The 16,909-nt window shown below is 39.4% G+C and overlaps 1 protein-coding gene across 11 annotated transcripts in view; it reads right to left on the reverse strand.

The window, feature by feature from the left end:
- CNKSR2 (connector enhancer of kinase suppressor of Ras 2) overlaps positions 1-16,909 on the reverse strand; it is a 205,897-nt gene that overhangs the window by 34,694 nt on the left and 154,294 nt on the right. For 9 of the 11 annotated variants that reach the window (XR_005849329.2, XM_004934666.5, XM_040670225.2 and 6 more), the window contains 3 exons: positions 13,554-13,621; positions 8,211-8,311; positions 6,237-6,786 (listed from right to left, as the gene is read on the reverse strand). Coding sequence is in view for 9 of the 11 variants with exons in the window: in XM_004934666.5 (XP_004934723.2) it covers positions 6,237-6,786; positions 8,211-8,311; positions 13,554-13,621 (719 nt within the window). In the remaining 2 variants the exon portion in view is untranslated. Of the gene's footprint in view, positions 1-4,356; positions 4,440-4,559; positions 4,741-6,236; positions 6,787-8,210; positions 8,312-13,553; positions 13,622-16,909 lie in introns of those variants that run through there. The other 2 variants (XR_005849332.2, XM_040670246.2) reach the window with 2 other exon arrangements.

The following is a 16,909-nucleotide window of genomic DNA, read 5'->3' on the forward strand; positions in this document are numbered from 1 at the left end:
GAATTGGAGGGGGAAATCTGCAAGCACAAAAAAAAAAGGATTTTTTTTTTTTTTTTAATATTACTATTGAATAAACAATCACATATCCTTAAGTATGGTGAGCAGTAGGAACTTGGGTGTTTGGACTGTCTTCCCTGCATCGCACGTCAAGTGGTCTGCCAGGTACATGTCATCTTTTCCAGCTTCAGACAGGGCAGAGGCAGAGCTTATTTACCTCAGGGAACAAAAAAATTAAAGGCAAACTACAGGTTGACTTCAGGACACCTTGAAAGAGAATTGAGGCATAAAATGGAAAAAAAAAAAAAAAAAAAAAAAAAAAAAAAGAAAGAAAGAAAAGCTGAAGTATATTATCATGCGCATCAATTCCCTGCTCTTCAACCCAAAATGATAGTGCCTCCGGTAGCATGTCTCTGTTGACAGCCGCCAGCTTGGTAACACAACTGAGGATCCTCTGCTAGAAAAGTACACCATAAGAATGGTCAGCAAGAAATTCTCATCTCCATTTCTTTTGCTTGTAAAAATCCATATACTTCAAGAAAATCAGATGATCTTTGTTGGCAATGATGCCCAAAGCTATTAAAATAAAAATAAGAGTAGGAAAATATCTAATAACATTTCTGTTTCTGAACTCCACCTCTCCTTTGCATTTTTAGCAGCACAAGCAATGGAAATCAGTTAGAATTAAAAAGTGGCAACAGCACATTCGTGGGTAGAATGCATTCACATTTAAAAAGTCTAATGGGCATAAAACTAAACTACTTTTATTTTTGTTGACAGGCCATATCGCTTTCTGAATTGCCACCCAATAAATGATTCAATATTTGGCTTTCAAACACTGCAGATGATTTTTTTTCCCCTCCTACTGAAGCTTAAAATCAGAATGTAGAGTTGTAGAGTTTTGTATCTGGCTGTATTTATTTAGAGTACAAAAACACTTGTGTAGTTTCTTTTGTTCATGAGAATTAGAAAAGCTTTTTTTTTTTCTCTTTTTAAATTATTTTAATAAAGTTTAGATTTTGAATTAAAGAAGAAAAGAAAAATTAAAGCACAGGAAACCTAGTCCTGGTACTTGTCTATCCAAGTTGGTTTTCATACTAGTATACTTTTTAATATAATAATTAGTATAATACATACTTTGTAGATACAACTGAACATGCACACACAGTGGCTAGAAGATAATTGAGCAGCTCTCATTTAGGCTCACTTTTTTCCTAGATATATACTTGCTTTTGGAAGCTTACAGAAATTTCTATTCAGATAAATATGGAATTTAAAACCTAACAAAAATAAAAACATTTAGCTTGATATATAAGCTAGATTATCAATGATGCTGTCTCCTCACTGATTAATTTTTGAATATAACAGCTCTTGTGTCTCACTGGATCCTAAGATGAATGAAGCACTAAACGTTCTAGATAAAAGTAAGAAAAACAGTACTGTACAGAAGATACAAGCTGTTCCACCGAACATTTTGTGCGTAACACATTAGCTTTGAAAAGAGGGTTGGATAATAACCCAATGTCAGCCACTGACTTGTCAGCTTTTCCACTTTCCTTCCTGCCCAAAACAAGAAGCCACTGATGGAAATTTCCCACTGGAGATACCAGCTACCCATATCAACGCCCCACTGGCTAGCCATTTACAGTATAAACTAAGAGACATAAGACTGCAAGTTTTAATACCACAACTCTGTGGTATTTTATCCAGGCTCATTCCGAGTGCCCAGCAGCTCTACCAGCTGGGTGCTGGCACTGGGTGGCTCTAGGGGGAGGAGCATGGGTGCACAGATTGATGCCAGGGGGACAGCTCATGCTGGAATCATGAATGAAAAGCCAGATTGCAAACACACAGCTTAGAAAAAGCATCCTTTCTCCTTACCTCATTTCAGTGTCTGAGTACACAGGCTGAGCTACCCAAAAGAATGCTGAGAAGAAAACCTAGCAACCCAACCCTGGCAAATGCTCTGGTTTGTACATGACTGGTGGTGAATGTATTAAGTTAGAATAACATCCTTCTTAGTGTCCCAGAGGGTGCTGCACTTTGTGCAACTTGCCAGCCTCAAAAGGAATATTTCTAATGTGAAACATGACCTGTCATCTCTCAAAGCCCTGCTTACTTAAGATGCTAGCAGGCATGCACACCTTTACTAACCTGAGAAATTCCAGTAGGGAAAATATAGTATCTTAATGGCCTCTCCCTTGCCTATTGGTGCAGATAAAACTAACTAGGTGGGGTCAGATGAGAGGGCACCACTAATAGTATCCTGTCTAATGGAAAGGCACTGTCAGAAGAGCAAACCATCCTATTAATTGCAGACACACATCAGCCACAGCTCCAGTGTGTATAACCCAGTCTTCATGCATTACTCATCCTAACTCCCACATTTCCCTGCCAAAGTAAAAAGATACCCTATCCAAAAGGCAGAGAAGTAAAAGCAAGAAGTGTTACATACTTCACAGTGTAGTATTTTGGCTGAGAGAGCTGGGGCTGTTCAGCCTGGAGAAGGCTCAAGGGAGACCTGATAGCGGTCTTTCAGTATCTAAAGGGAGGGATGTAAGAAGGAAGAGCATGGACTCTTTAGCAGGGTCTGTGGTGACAGGACAAGAGGAAGAGGTTTCAAACTAAAATAGAGGAGATTTAGACTGGGTATAAGAAATATTTTTATGATAAGTCTCCTACTGACCCTATTTCTCTTCCCGCACTGTTTCAGGAGGTAGCACAGAAGGTGAAGGTTTCTCTACAGAGAGGTCAGTGGGTTCATACCAGTTACACACTTCAGAGGTAGTAGCTGCTTCTCTTCAGTGCTGAACCCAGAGACATTCCTGTTCATTCCCTACAGACCAAAGAAGCCTATAAAATGAAAGGGATTCCACCAACAGGACTTCTGAGTAATAATCATCTGCCAAGAAGATCTTAGGTGCTCTTTGGCGTTGTGAGACAAACACAGAGTGAGGATGATGGTGGAGCCTGGGGAAGGGGTGGCAGTGACGTGATGCACAGCTCTTTCATCCTACCCACTGGAGCTAGCAGAAGGCAAACATGGAAAGGCACACGTCCTTCACAACTGCACCATGGAAATGCAGTGCAGAGGGCCAGGCCTCTCATGTGCTCTTTGTGTGCAGCTGCTTCACAGCATCACAGCACGAGGGCACATTTGGTGCTGCTTGCCATTTTCATGGTCTCAGGAACAACCACAAAGACAAATACAAATACCCCACAAGATGATCCTCGTAAAATACAAAGCAAGAGACCATTACAGGACAGCGTCTATACCAAACATCCAAATGACTGAGACACAAGTCACTTAGTTAGGGAAATAGAATAACCAAAGATTAGCCTTGAAGTGTAAATGTGATATAATGAGACAAAAAGAAGCAACTGAACAACACACAAAGGTTAGGTCCCAACGGATAAGCACAGGAAAGGACAACACACATTTTTAGTTGACCATGATATATCTAGGTATTACAGCAGGGCTGGTACGCAGCACTATTTGCAGTGTCAGTACATTCTTGCAGTATTTATTTAGTGCACATAACATTGATTAACAGAGAGCAGATTCTCAGCTGCTGCAAAACAGTGTAGGTTTTGTAGAAAGCCAACAGAACCATGCAAATTATAGCAGCCGAAGGCAGCATCTGACAGAAAGCACGGAGCTCCTAATGTGTGTGGTGGCTGTTTGAAAACATCTTTGGGATATAAGTTAGAAAACATAGGACTGCATTTCACTATTTGGTTGAAACTCAGGACGTTTAAAAGTGGGAAAGGAATAAAAAAAGCTGAGAAAACAAAGTTTTGGCAATGACATCTGACTCATAGAGCAGCAAGCACGAAGGCGCTATATTCCTTGTCCCGCACAAATAGCAAGAGGAATGGTTAAGCTCTGAAACACGGACATGTATACACAGGAACACATACAGTCACCAAGAGTATAGAACTATGTCAGGATCACAAACGTGCAAGGCAAATAAATACATTTAAAAGGTCTGTTTGATACCACATCAGGAAGCCTGAAGGAGAGGCTAAAACCTCTCCCAAAAGGGAGGATCCCCCTCCCCACCAGCTGCAAGTTTTTGTGTTCCCAGACCAGCGGAGGTGTGGGGCCAATCCTGTCAGCACGCTCGGCAGTCACAAGCAAATCTCATTCCTCTCAGCCCAGAAATTGAGATTTTGCACCTCAGAGCACCACTTGCATGCAATCCCTCCTGCTTTTTTTACTGGTAACCATGCTGGAAAAAGCCAGTGTTGCAAACAGAACATAGTAGCCATAGCAACAAGCAATTTGGCACCTCAACTTTTCAACAGACTAAACAGAATTTTCTCTCTGTTTTTGTAATTTCATGGTCAGTAACTCACCATGAACACTTTACTTGTCTAGCTGGTCATTAATGTCTCAAAACCAATCTCCCGTTAATGCTTCAACCATGAAAACCTTCTCACTTAAAGAAAAATAAAAGTATGTGTACACAGGGAAACTGCTTGCAAATTAAATTTTTTTCTCCCTTTTTGGAAATTTTTAGAGAAATGTGGAGGAGAGCCCAAGTTCTGGCCTGCTAATCCAAACACAAGTCCTTTATTAGTATTGCACACTATAAAACCTGTTACACCCGGGACTCTAAAGGATTAAAAATTGATGTCTAAAGCACCTGACATCTTAGGCTCTGCAATAGGATCCATGAATAATGCCTGACAGAACAGGCACTGCTGGGAAGTCTCCTTGCTCTTTTCCAGTTCCAGTGGCTGCAAGAAATATATATATATATATATGTATTTAAATCTTCTTATTGCTACCAGTAAAAACCCATTGGAAAATAAAAATTGAAGGCTAAAAACAGGACAACGCATTCTGCCCATCTGATGAAATTTAACCCTGTTAATTGGAGAGCTTCATTTCACAGTCTGTGAGAGTCTAATATTACCCTAATGAATGTATCGGTTTTTCAGAAAGTGTAATGCATGAATGCAACTGATATAATGCATTTTTTCCCGTTTATGGCACCAGATTTAGTATCTGCAAAAGAAATCACTGTTTTCTCCAAGGCAAGAATTCGGGCAGTCTAGAATCTATTGACCAGAAATGGGAAATGGAAAACAGTTAATCTCTCCCATGTAGACTAAATAATGTCCATATGAACTTTAATGCTCCAAAAGGTGCTAAGTTCAATGAATTAACTTAGGCAGGCAGTCAATTATCCAAAGCTTTCACTACTCTTTCCTACCACTTTACCATTTTTATCCTTTCTTACTACAGTGAAAAATCTGAAGGAATGCGTTCACCACACCTCTGAGAGCTTCAGAGGTTATCCTTGCCACTTTCCTTGCCACAGCAGAAACTTCATCATAGCACAACCCCACAGCACACGGATGAAGGCTTTGTTGACAGACCCGACAACTTGGGTGCGAACTGAACTTTGCTAGCAACGCACGCTGAGAAGCTCCATAAATGACAGTGAAGACAGAGCATGAAACAGACACAGAAATGTGTTTACGTGTTCAGGAGGAGCAGGGACCTTCATTCTCTGTTTATTTGGAATATTTTTGACAAGTAGCACAAATATCTGTGGAGTTAATGTGCCATGTAAGAGGCAGTTACTCAGCATTAGGATGCTTTGTTTTTAACCCTGCTGGATACGTATATTCTTATATTAAGAATATAAGATATTCTTATTTTATTTTAGTTTTTGTTCTGAAATGTTTTCTGAACTTCTGTCATTAAAAATCACAAGGTGAGAAACTGGGGAATGTACACTGCTTTTCAAATTCCTGCAGGTTCTGGGCTGTCCTGTGACCTGTTCCCCTAGACACTACACAGTCACAGCCTGATCCTGCAACTCCAGGGTTTACTAAGTGTTTTTTACAACCTGGAGAGATGCTGTCTGGAAAACTGGATAAAGCATGTCCTGCCTGACACATACATGTGTCAGAGGGGGAGAATAATACTGTGCAAGTGGGAAGAAAGCATGGAAGCAACATCCATTTATGACCGAGAAACACTAGTAGGGTATAGCTGCTGACCAGCCAATGGGGAAGCATCTGGGGCTCATGACAGATCATGCAGCACTCTGTCAGACTGTTAAGCTTCATACATATGGTTGATTAAAGAGGTATAAAACAAAGAGAACCTGGTAAAATATGGGAGATGGTGGAAGACTTTTTTTTAATAGTTAAAGGGAAGAACAACCACTACATAACACAAACAGTGCTGCTGAAAAGCCACAGAAATATCCCATACTTACTTTTATCTTCCTGGTTTTCTTCCGCTGCTTTGACTTCCTCCTCCTCCTCCTCCTCCTCTTCCTCTTCCACCTCCTTTTGCTGCACTTCCTCGTGGTGATCGGTGGCTCCCACCGAAAGGCTCTGGCAGCAGTGGTTGAAGCCACTGTCTCGTGGCAGCGTGAAGCTCCGGGGCTTGCCTCCATTCCCATTCAGCACTTGCATCCGCTCCCCTTCCACGAGTGGGAAGGGGCCGTAGTGGTCTTGCAGGTGGCACTTCTGGGTGGGCAAGGTGGACTGCCGCCGGTGCTCAGGGGACACCACGGCCGTCTCAGAGAACACCGAGTCCTCCAGTGGCAGTGTCTGCAAGTAGTGAAGTCCTGAGCTCGTCAGTGGTGTCTCGATGAGGTCCTGCCATGAGCGCCGCTGGCTCGCTGTCTTGCGCACTGGCGAGTCGGTGACACTCCCCGCCGCCTCTGGGCGGAACTCCTCGTGTGATGACTGCGACTGGGAGGTCTCTGTGGAGGAGAGGCGGCTGTGCTTTGGCTCCACGTAGGGACTGGTGCAACTCATCTGCAACGGAGCAAACGTCAGATCAGTGGAGACTGCGGCCTACCCCTATCAGCAATCATATACTGTTTGCTGTTACTGATAGCCCCCAGTTTGGTAATGACCCTGCACGCACACTGATACGCACTCTTATAGAATGTCCCTTAATCAATAGGAGAGGCCCGCTCAATTATTTTTTCAGAAAACTTTGTAAAATATGGCTTTGAAGAAGACACAGGAGAGATGAAATACCTCCCCTATGAGGATAGCATGAGAGAGCTGGGGCTGTTCAGTGTGGAGGAGAGAAGGCTCCAGGGAGGCCTTTCCGCATCTAAAAAGGGGGGAATAAGAAGGAAGGGGACAGAGTCTTTAGTCTTTGTGGTAGGTTTTGAACTAAAAGAGGGGAGATCTAGTTTGCATAATATGAAAAAGGTTTTTTACTATAAGGGTAGTGAAGCACTGCAGCAGGTTGGATGCCCCATCCCTGGAGACACTCAACGTCAGGCTGGATGGGGCTCTGAGCATCTGATATAGTTGTAGATGTCCCTGTTCACTGCAGGGGATTTGGATTAGATGGCCTTTAAAGATCTTTTCCAACTGAAATGATTCTATGATACACCAGGTCCATCAATACTATCTTAAAATTGCCATCCGAATGCGTGCTATCACCCTATCTTGCTAAAAATTACTTTGGAAACATGTTTGCAAAGCTTCAGTATGTTTCAAAGCTGTATGGTTTTGGAAAACAAAGTCTTGCATGCAAATCACAAATACTTTCCACAACCTTATCCAAATTTTCAATTGACATTTTTGTATTTTTTAAAATTGTACTGAAGGTGCTTTAGTAATATCTGAATATATGGAGATGAAAATTAAAATTTCCAATGAAGAATAAATTAGAAATTCACTCATTAGTTTTATAACAACAGCTGCTTAAAGAATGAAATAACAACCAGATCTCCTTTTGCTGTCTTTTATAGATAAACCTACTTTTTCACAAGAAAGAACATTTTTATGTTGGCATTTCTCTGGAAAGTCAAGTGTAGTTTGTGACTGTAATGCTTCACAGCACAACTGTTGTACCTTAGAGAAGAATCTCTGTTACCAGGGTATTACATTTTATCAAAGAAGATGATAAGAGGGATGTGAGCAATTACATGGATGAGTAGGGGTCTATCATGAATTAAGAAGAGGAAGAATTCTGTAACTTAATTCATGTTTGTACAATAGGTAGGATTATACATGTGTTCTCTACACACCAGTGAAAATGGCAAGGATGGTTCTGGAAGCTAGCAATGCATTATACTTAAGAAATAGCTTAAGTCCAGTACTGACTTAAAAAATATACTGGAGTGCAATGTTTGCAAGCACATGGTTCTGATCAGAAGAGTTGGTGAAAGTGACACTTTGTGTAGCCGTTCCTGATTAGGCAGTTGCAGGAGACTTACCGAAGGAGGCCGTGGGTACGTATCATATGGGGGTGGTGGGCTGTCTTGTTTGGGTGTCGATGGAGTGTCAGCCTCCTCCTTATCACTCTCACTCCAGTAATCTACAAGTTACATACACATCAGATCAAAAGCTACCAACATTTTGATAAGTTTCTATATCAGAACATTTGTTTTTATAAAAACAACTAGAAATTCCTTCACAGATATTACTGAGAGTTAAATATCACTGATTGTTGACTCTCTATATGCTAGCTGCTGTAATTTGGAAATGTTTTAACATAAGGAGGGAAAATTCAAATCATTACTGGGTATATTGTCTAATTTCCCATCACAGAGAAATTAACCAACAACCTGCAAATGTCCCACTGATATAACTCTTGTACACACCTTATAAATACAACATGCATACAGAATACACCTGGTTCAATAAGATTTTCAAATGTTTGCTAGATCATCAAAAGAATTATGATTGTACATATATTGGCTGGAAATTACTGAAAGTATTTTTTGAATGGAAAAGATGAAAGCAATTTTCAAACGTCTTACTGACGGCAAAGAAAATTAACAAATTTAATCAATACCAACTAGCAAATCAAGTAAGTAGTGGTTATTGCTTGCAAGAATAATCAGTTATTTTTATCGTCATTTTCTACACAACCAGTTACCCAAGGTTTTCGATTAAATTTCTGATAAAAAGAAAGAAGATGCATTTACCATAAGGCAGAAAAACTTCATATAACATCTTCATTATAAAATAGCTGCTATCCTATTACCCAAGCAAGAACCTAAAGGTGGCTTGCTAAGGAAGAATGTGACAATTATATTTAAGCATAGAATTCTAAAAGATGGATGAAAGACAGTACAAAGGACACACAGATTTTGGGCTAAATTTAATGGGATATGAGGTTTCATTTTCTTATGATATCAAGTCTTAGCGAAGTCTACTTCATAGTGGGAGCTGGAGTAAGATGACCTTTAACAGTCTCTTCCAACTCAAATGATTCTATCATATTTTTGGTAGCTTACTCAAGGAGGAAAACACATGTAAGAATGTAGAACCTGATAATTCCTATTTATTCTATGGCAATTACTTTTGAAGCAGAAGAGGATCTAATTAAATAGACAACAGATATTAATATTCCATAAAAAAGAAAAGTAACTGCTGACTCAGATCCAGATGGATAGCCTTTATGTTTCTATACATTGTAAGACTGATGCAAACACTCATGTTGTCTCTTTGTTTCTGACTGTATTACCCTCTAGTATTAGGGTAAGCCACTATACCGCAGGACAAGTTTAGTTCATACTATTCACAGACCATTTCCACTTTACATGTTCAAGGAACTGTGTAGCTTACTATTTTGTCTTTAACAGGAGAAAAAGGTTTACTATCTAACCTATCTAACCAATACAACAAGTTGAATTTTTCCAAGCTAGCACAACTTGTAATTTTGCCTTTAATGATTTTTGTTACTAATATGATCATGATTAAAAATCTACTGTACCTAATCTTATTCAAGATTTAAAGTAAAAAATAATAATAATTATCTTAAGATTAAACCATTGTGAAATGGTTGTCTCTAAAATTATCTTTTTAGACTATGGTACAGGAGGAATGCGCAGCCATATCCTCTATTTATTCTTTAGAAGCAAAAATATCTCTTTTGTGACTCTGGGTTTCTTGAATTGCCTCATGCAAGCTTACAGCTGAGAGGCTCTCTTCAAGTAGTGTAAGAAATAAATAATATAAATAATTTTTATCATGACAATGAAATACTGAAAAAAAGTAAACCTAATTCCAAATGTTCCTGTCTGCAGACATCTCAAAATAATTCATCACTGTTTGAGAAAAAGACTACATCAGAGCAAATGGTTAAGTCATTTTCTGTTTTCTTGCTTTCAGCAACTCAGAAAACCTCAAAATATCGGCATATAAGTATGTTTGTTCCCATTATAGGAAAGCCTAGTGGAGCTACTTCTTGTGAGAGGCCTGTCAGAACTACCTCACTCACTGTGATTTCTGCAGCCTTGGAGCTCGTCTATTTATTCTGGAAGTAAAATCTAGCATTCTCAGTGCAGGTTCCAATTTTGGCTAAAAATACAAGACAGTTCTTCCTGTCAAAACCATCAAATACTGTATGATCATGCTTTTGGGCACCTTACCTCAAATAGGAAATTGTGTTGGCAACTTACTGTATTTGCCTGGAAAAAAATCTGCAGTTATAGGGGCCAACTTTCAGGTGAAATGAATGAAAATAGCCTCCATCAGTTTTTAAAAATGTTCTGTTTTTGGCAAGTGAGACATTACAGTCTACCTAAAATGTGTGTAATGGCATCAAATGGTTGCCATATTTCTCTCTGCAGATTTTGTCCAATTTAGCAACAGACATGTTCAAAGCATTAGCCATATCTTGAAAGCTTTCTGAATAAGCAAGAGTCTGTATGTGTTATAAGTAAGATAAAACTGACCTGTCATTTTCCAGTTAAAACTTTTCTATTTAGATAAGCAAGTCCTGTTGTTTCTCTGACTTCCTATGACTGGAAAGCATGTAACTTCTCCATCCAAGAAGGTCCCTTGCCATATTGCTAGTGTTCACTGTATTTAATATGGAAAGCTGATGGTATTTTTATAAAACTGTTCTGTACAGAATGTGACATTTTCTCCAGCAATACACCCACAGTTTTGTGATTCGTGCATCTCTAAAGCACTTGAAATATATTTATACACTTTAGATTCAGAACTGTTCAACTCTTAACTGAAAGAAGTTTGACAACTACTGTTGAATTGTTTCAGAAGCATTCTAAAGCTTTCCTGCGAGGGGCTGAACTGATAAAAGACCTTTTGTGAAATCAAATATGTAGATGACAATTGGTACAGTCACTGAATATAGAAAAATCCAGCTTCACAGTTTCTATAATTTCAAAAACGCTTGAAGTGATGGAGAGGCTTTACATTGTTAACTTGATGCCTCTGCTAATTAGGGGCACAGCTCAGCTGTTTAACAGCCCTTGTTCTGGGAGCCAAGGATAAGCACCAGAGGCATAAAAGCTCTATGCTGCAGCGAAAGGGGAATGTGATGCTGGTTCCCTCCATAAACACAAATATGGAGCATAAAGCAGATATAGCATTCCTTACCTCCATACGATGAATCAGTTTGAGTAAATGGCATTAGAGTGGAAATAAAGAGCTCTCTCAGTGCCTGGGATATAATTTCAGTGGTAAGTGGAGTCTCGCTGATGATCTTCAACATGGAGCCATTTTAATAATGGCAACATGAGGCCTGAATACACGTGATCTCATGTCTAAGAACAGGATCATCTGCTATTATTGAGCAATTGCTTGGTAGGAAAAAAATTTCTCCACATCCATCTGGATTTATAAATGCGCACCATTTCTGCAGTTGTGCACTTGGGCAGTGTTAGTATAACTGTTCTTACGCTTTTTTCTTTATTATCCCACACGTTATTGTAATTCTATTGCCAACCTCCTTTCTATAAAAGCTTTGGTTTGGCTTTGGATGCTAATATGGAGGATTTCCCTGAAAACTCCAAGATTCAGAGTTTGTTTGTGGCCTCTTCAAGCAGGGATGGATGGTATAGAGGTTCCTCCAAAATGGCTATTGCTATATGCATGGGAAATACAGATTCCCAAGCAGATTTTGGTTTGGTGAGGCACTGAGAAAATGACTGGAGCAGCAGAGAGCACAGCATGTCTCCTGGGCTGTGTGAATGCAGAGGACCTGGTACGATGAGTGATGTGGTGTGCACAGACAATAACAGACCACACCAGGAGACGGGCAGCACTCCCACAGTAAGCAGCTGCATTTGCTGGAAGGTATAATTAGAAACAAGGCAGCAGCAGGTACAACCTAGTTATCTGAGGGAAAGGCAGAACACCCACAAATCTCCCGTCCCACACTGCTACCATCAAAATACGTCTCAATGCTGTAAGCCACTGTTCTTCAACAGCAGGCCAATCCCTCTAGGGTGCTCTGTAGTAAGACAATCAGGGTATGAAATAAAGCAGACACCATTTCCTGATGTCTGTTCATCTTCTGCCATTACAGAATATCTTACTGTACTGATGTTTTCACCTGCCTGCTAAAGTCATCCTTGCTTCTCAATGGGGAATGAAGTCTTTTGCATGGTGTCTCTCAGGAGGCAGACATGGCTAATGCCAGAAGGACACGGCTAAGGCTGCTGTTACATAGGCTGGTACAGAACCATGATTTTAGGGGGCGAGGGGAACACCACATGGCTAATCTTGAAGCCTAGTGACCATCTTCTGAATACAAACTCTCCCTGAAAAATGGCTAGAAATTGAGTTTTTGTAAAGAAAAGACTGCATTAAATACATTGCTGCTGCAGCACTAGCTACACGCTTCTTGGAACAAAAGTTAGAGCTTCAATGATGAAGGCTAAGAAGCCACAGAATTAGAATGTGGCGTTCTGACTTTGGAGGCAGCAGGTAGACAGGCACCCAGATAAGTTCTAGCTCATTCAGAACACTGTCATAGTCTGGTGCCTGCAGCCAGACACACCTGTAAAAAAGAGTAAGGACTGAGATGCCAAATGCTTTCCAGACCAGTCTGTTGGGATAAAAATGCTTCTGTGAATCTTTGCCACTGGCAATTTGAGAAAACAACCTGCCCAACACTCCTGTTGGCCAACAGGATTTTTACTGCAGAAAACTAAAACAAAGTGACTCATTGTTTTATATATGCTACTTTTATAAGGCTATGAAATACTAGACATAAAAAATATAAAATGATGTAAGCCTACAACTCCAAATGAAGAGCTTTACTGAAAAGAGCTTCACTGAAAGAGCTTCACAGGGCTCTAGCACACACCTCAATATAGTAAAATCAGTAGTAATCACCAAAAAATGTAATGGCCTTAAAGTTAAGTCTTTAAGGGAAACCCAATTTTGTCAGCAGGCTTTTTGTTCCAGAGACCAATTTCACGCATTCCTACTCCTGTGAATTCAAATACCAAATGACAATGTTTTCTTTTTTTTTTTTTTTAGTCTACAGATTCTTAAGCTTGTTCTGATGGGGAATACATACCTGGGTACCACATACCTGAGATTACTGGCAGTAAATGTGCTGCTTTTATCTACTTCTGCAGCTTTCATAGAAATAATCCAAGGGTACATGGATCAGAATCTGAAGGAGCTAATCAAAAACCCCAAGAGAAAGAATTCTCTACCGCAACAACAGTGAAACTCATTTGAGAATTGCTCTCAGATGATGAGAATGAGGCCTGATACACAGCAGGGAAAAAAAAGAGCAGATGAACTTGTTATAAGAGCTGACAGAAGAAACCAAAATAATAACACATTACCTTGCTCTTGTTTGATCCTCTCCCTTTCTGCATAGCCAGCAGCAAGCATGTTAATTCTGTTTAGCCATCTGAAATAATATTAGAAGAGTAGTGATACTGATCCAGAATGTTAATTTATGGTGCACTTCTACAAAAAACAAAAGCATGAGCATCTGAAGGAGATTCAGAATAATGTTATTTTTCATATTAAAAAAACTGTTTTCTTTGATACTTTTACTCAGGTAGCCTCTAAAGATCTATAATTTTGCTGTTCAAAAAACTGTTTTACAGCATAGATCTTGCTTCAAATGGAAAACCATGTATGATGTCAAACATGTGTAAAATACAGGATTTGGAGATAACCAAAGAGCTATTAAGTCTGCTGCTCACAGGTATGCCATCACGTCAATACTCCTGCTGTTCTGATTTCTTAAGAATAAACACCACTTTTCACAGATTTAAGCAATACTTTAAGGCTTGAATAGGCAACATAGCAGAGGAACAGAGCAGAAACCCGCTGTCAAAAGAACAGGCTCCATCCTAAACAGACAGTGAAGTTTAATTATGCCATTATGTGTTTTGGGGCTTACCTACAGTGCCAAGCACAAAGAGAAGGAGGCATACCAGAATTCACTTTTGTGTTTGTGTCAGAGAAGCAGAGAGAGAAAAGGCAGTTGCCTCAATGCAATTCACATCTAAGGCTTTCACCTCAACTTAGACTTGAAAAAAGGCTTCCGTGAGCTGCACAAATTAATAACGAACTACTGCAGTTCTCTTCTAGCAGAGCAGCCGTTGTGAGGCATACATTCAGCTGCCCGTACCGACGCTTTGCTTCAACCTGCCCTCTTCCCCCGTGTGGCTCTCAGTGTATTCATTAACTGAACACTTACACTAAATCAGTTCCTCCATCGATGAGGCTTTAAACGCTCATGACAACCTCCTACGGTTGTCCATTCCACATTGAACCTGGAATTGCTTACTCCAGCCATCCCACAGTCAGGATGACAGACCTTGTTTGCCAAGCTAGTGAGCAGCTTGCAGTTTTACTGCTAGTGTTGGCAGAGAGATAACTGAAGTCAGTTTTGTGTTTTCTTCAGAAATGTGTTTCAGAAAACTGTGCCTGAGGGTTGTTATTTGCACACTGCACATGTGGAAACAGCATGTATTATTTTCTCAGCAAGGGAGATCTTTCTGAGACCTTTTTAACCACTCCTGCATGCTGACCTTTGAGAAACTTTGGTGCAGGGTAAGTAGGCATAAGATCATAAAATACAGTTGCCCTCCTTGAAATAAATTTCTCCAACTGTCCCTCCCAAAATAGTGACCAGTGAACAGTGATGTATTATCTGTAAATTACATTAATTGTCCAGAAATCATTATACATTGGGAAGGATGCTAGAGATCTGCTCCTGAAGTGATTACAGCATACTTCATATTAGCTTACAATCAACATTTCTGCCAGAATAATAGAGAAGCTGAAGATGAGACAAAATTTCAGTTATACCTGTTAAGAAGTGCCAAGCATTTATAAAAATCATAGGCACATGGAGGCAGAGACGCAACAAATTGTGCATCAGACAATTACTGCACATTTCCATGGAAGAAAAAGTGATCCCTTTCCAAAACTCTCCCTTAGGTTAATGCTCCTGATTCAAGAAGTCTTTCTTGTGGGGAACAAAGCTTAGAGCTTACCACCACCCAGGGCAACCAACATGAAACAACCACCTACCGAATCTCTTGGAATAGACCTGCTGACCACGGCATAATAGGTAAGATGACTATGGGAGTTATCTAGTTGGGAAATTTCATTTCATCCTAAACATAAGATAGCATTCTGTACATGACAGTGAGTGAGGCAATCAGCTACATTAACGAAGAGTTAATTCACCATCAATTGATAGCTATAGCATATAATTCCAGAAAAAATGTTATTTCTGATAAGTATAATCTAATGATGACCCAGGAGCTGTATACTGATCTAAAAAGAGAGACATCTGACTGACTTCACATTTAATCATTTTCTGTGGAACATGATTTGTGTCATCTGCAATGCCTGTGGCAACTGGCAAGGTTGTGATATGGTTGTAAAGAGTTAATAACAATGGCTTTTGAGTGGTTTGCTAGTTCAGAGATTAAGAGAATGGCATTGACTTCTGCACATTTTCTAATATATGGCCACTAAAGATTCATTAGATACGGCTAGACTATGTTGAGATAGAAAATCATTATTTTGATTAAACGTGGCTAGAGTTTGCTTCAAGTTAGAATCATATGAGATCACACTGAGCTTGTATCACAGGGATTTGTAAAGATCTCTGTAAGAACAAAAGAAGTGTAAAAAAACCTGCTTTACACAACATAGGGGACAAAAGTATCAAGCGCACAGTTATACAAGAACTCCTTAATATAAATATTAAAACATACAATAAAAACCTACTTGAAAGTAATACGCAAAACCATTGGTCAAGGGAAGATTTAAAACTCCCTTCCCTACGTTGTGCTCTGTCTTAATAACCACTGTAGTTTTTTCAAAGGCAAGAAGCCAAGAAAATATTTCCTCCTTACTGCAAGTTCAGCTTTAGCTTTGTTGTGAGAAGTTTGCTATTGTTAGCTGTGACAATAATAGTTAAAATAGTTACAGTAAGTAACACTGGTACTTGCAGCAATCATCTAGGTTTTCTTTTTCCTTTTTAAATGTTTTTAAGAATAGGACATATACATTTCTCCTCAGTATTTATGTATATATTACCGTATTTAAATTAGTAGTAATTAAAACATTTTCATGACTCACAGTAGAACTAGCTAAAAATATTTCTATAGATCTGTAACTTTTGTAAGGAAGAATCCACTGTACTGACATTTTCACAGAGTAGTAGGAAACAATTTCTTATCTCAAACTCCAGGTACATGCGATGCTTTTAGTCAAATTTAGTTTAGGGTGTCAAATTCTCCTTAATCATAAAGCTCAAGGATTAGGATGAATTAGCTGTACAGGAGTATGGGTACCATACAGTGTCTATAAGCAATCAACTGCATTTTAACCAGAATGAAGAGATCTGTAGGTGATGCTGGAAAAAATTTGAAGGTCATCTTCATACACCTAGAGACATTCTCATGTGCTAATACTACAAGCTGATTTGTTGTCTTTGGTCATGATCATCTAGTTACATTGAGGAAGAAATTTCTTACTAATTTCAATACTCTACCCTCCAACAAAAAGAGAAAGAATACAGTTCAGTTACCATAGGTTCAAGGATGTTCTCAGACAGCCATTCCACGTGAAGTTACTGACTATTTCCCTGCCTAGCTGACAACTTAAAGAGGCGGGCACAGTTACCTCAGAAAATCAAAATAAATTTATGTATAGTGTCATTAGG

Source organism: Gallus gallus, chromosome 1, assembly GCF_016699485.2.
Source record: "Gallus gallus isolate bGalGal1 chromosome 1, bGalGal1.mat.broiler.GRCg7b, whole genome shotgun sequence".
NCBI lineage: Eukaryota > Metazoa > Chordata > Aves > Galliformes > Phasianidae > Gallus > Gallus gallus.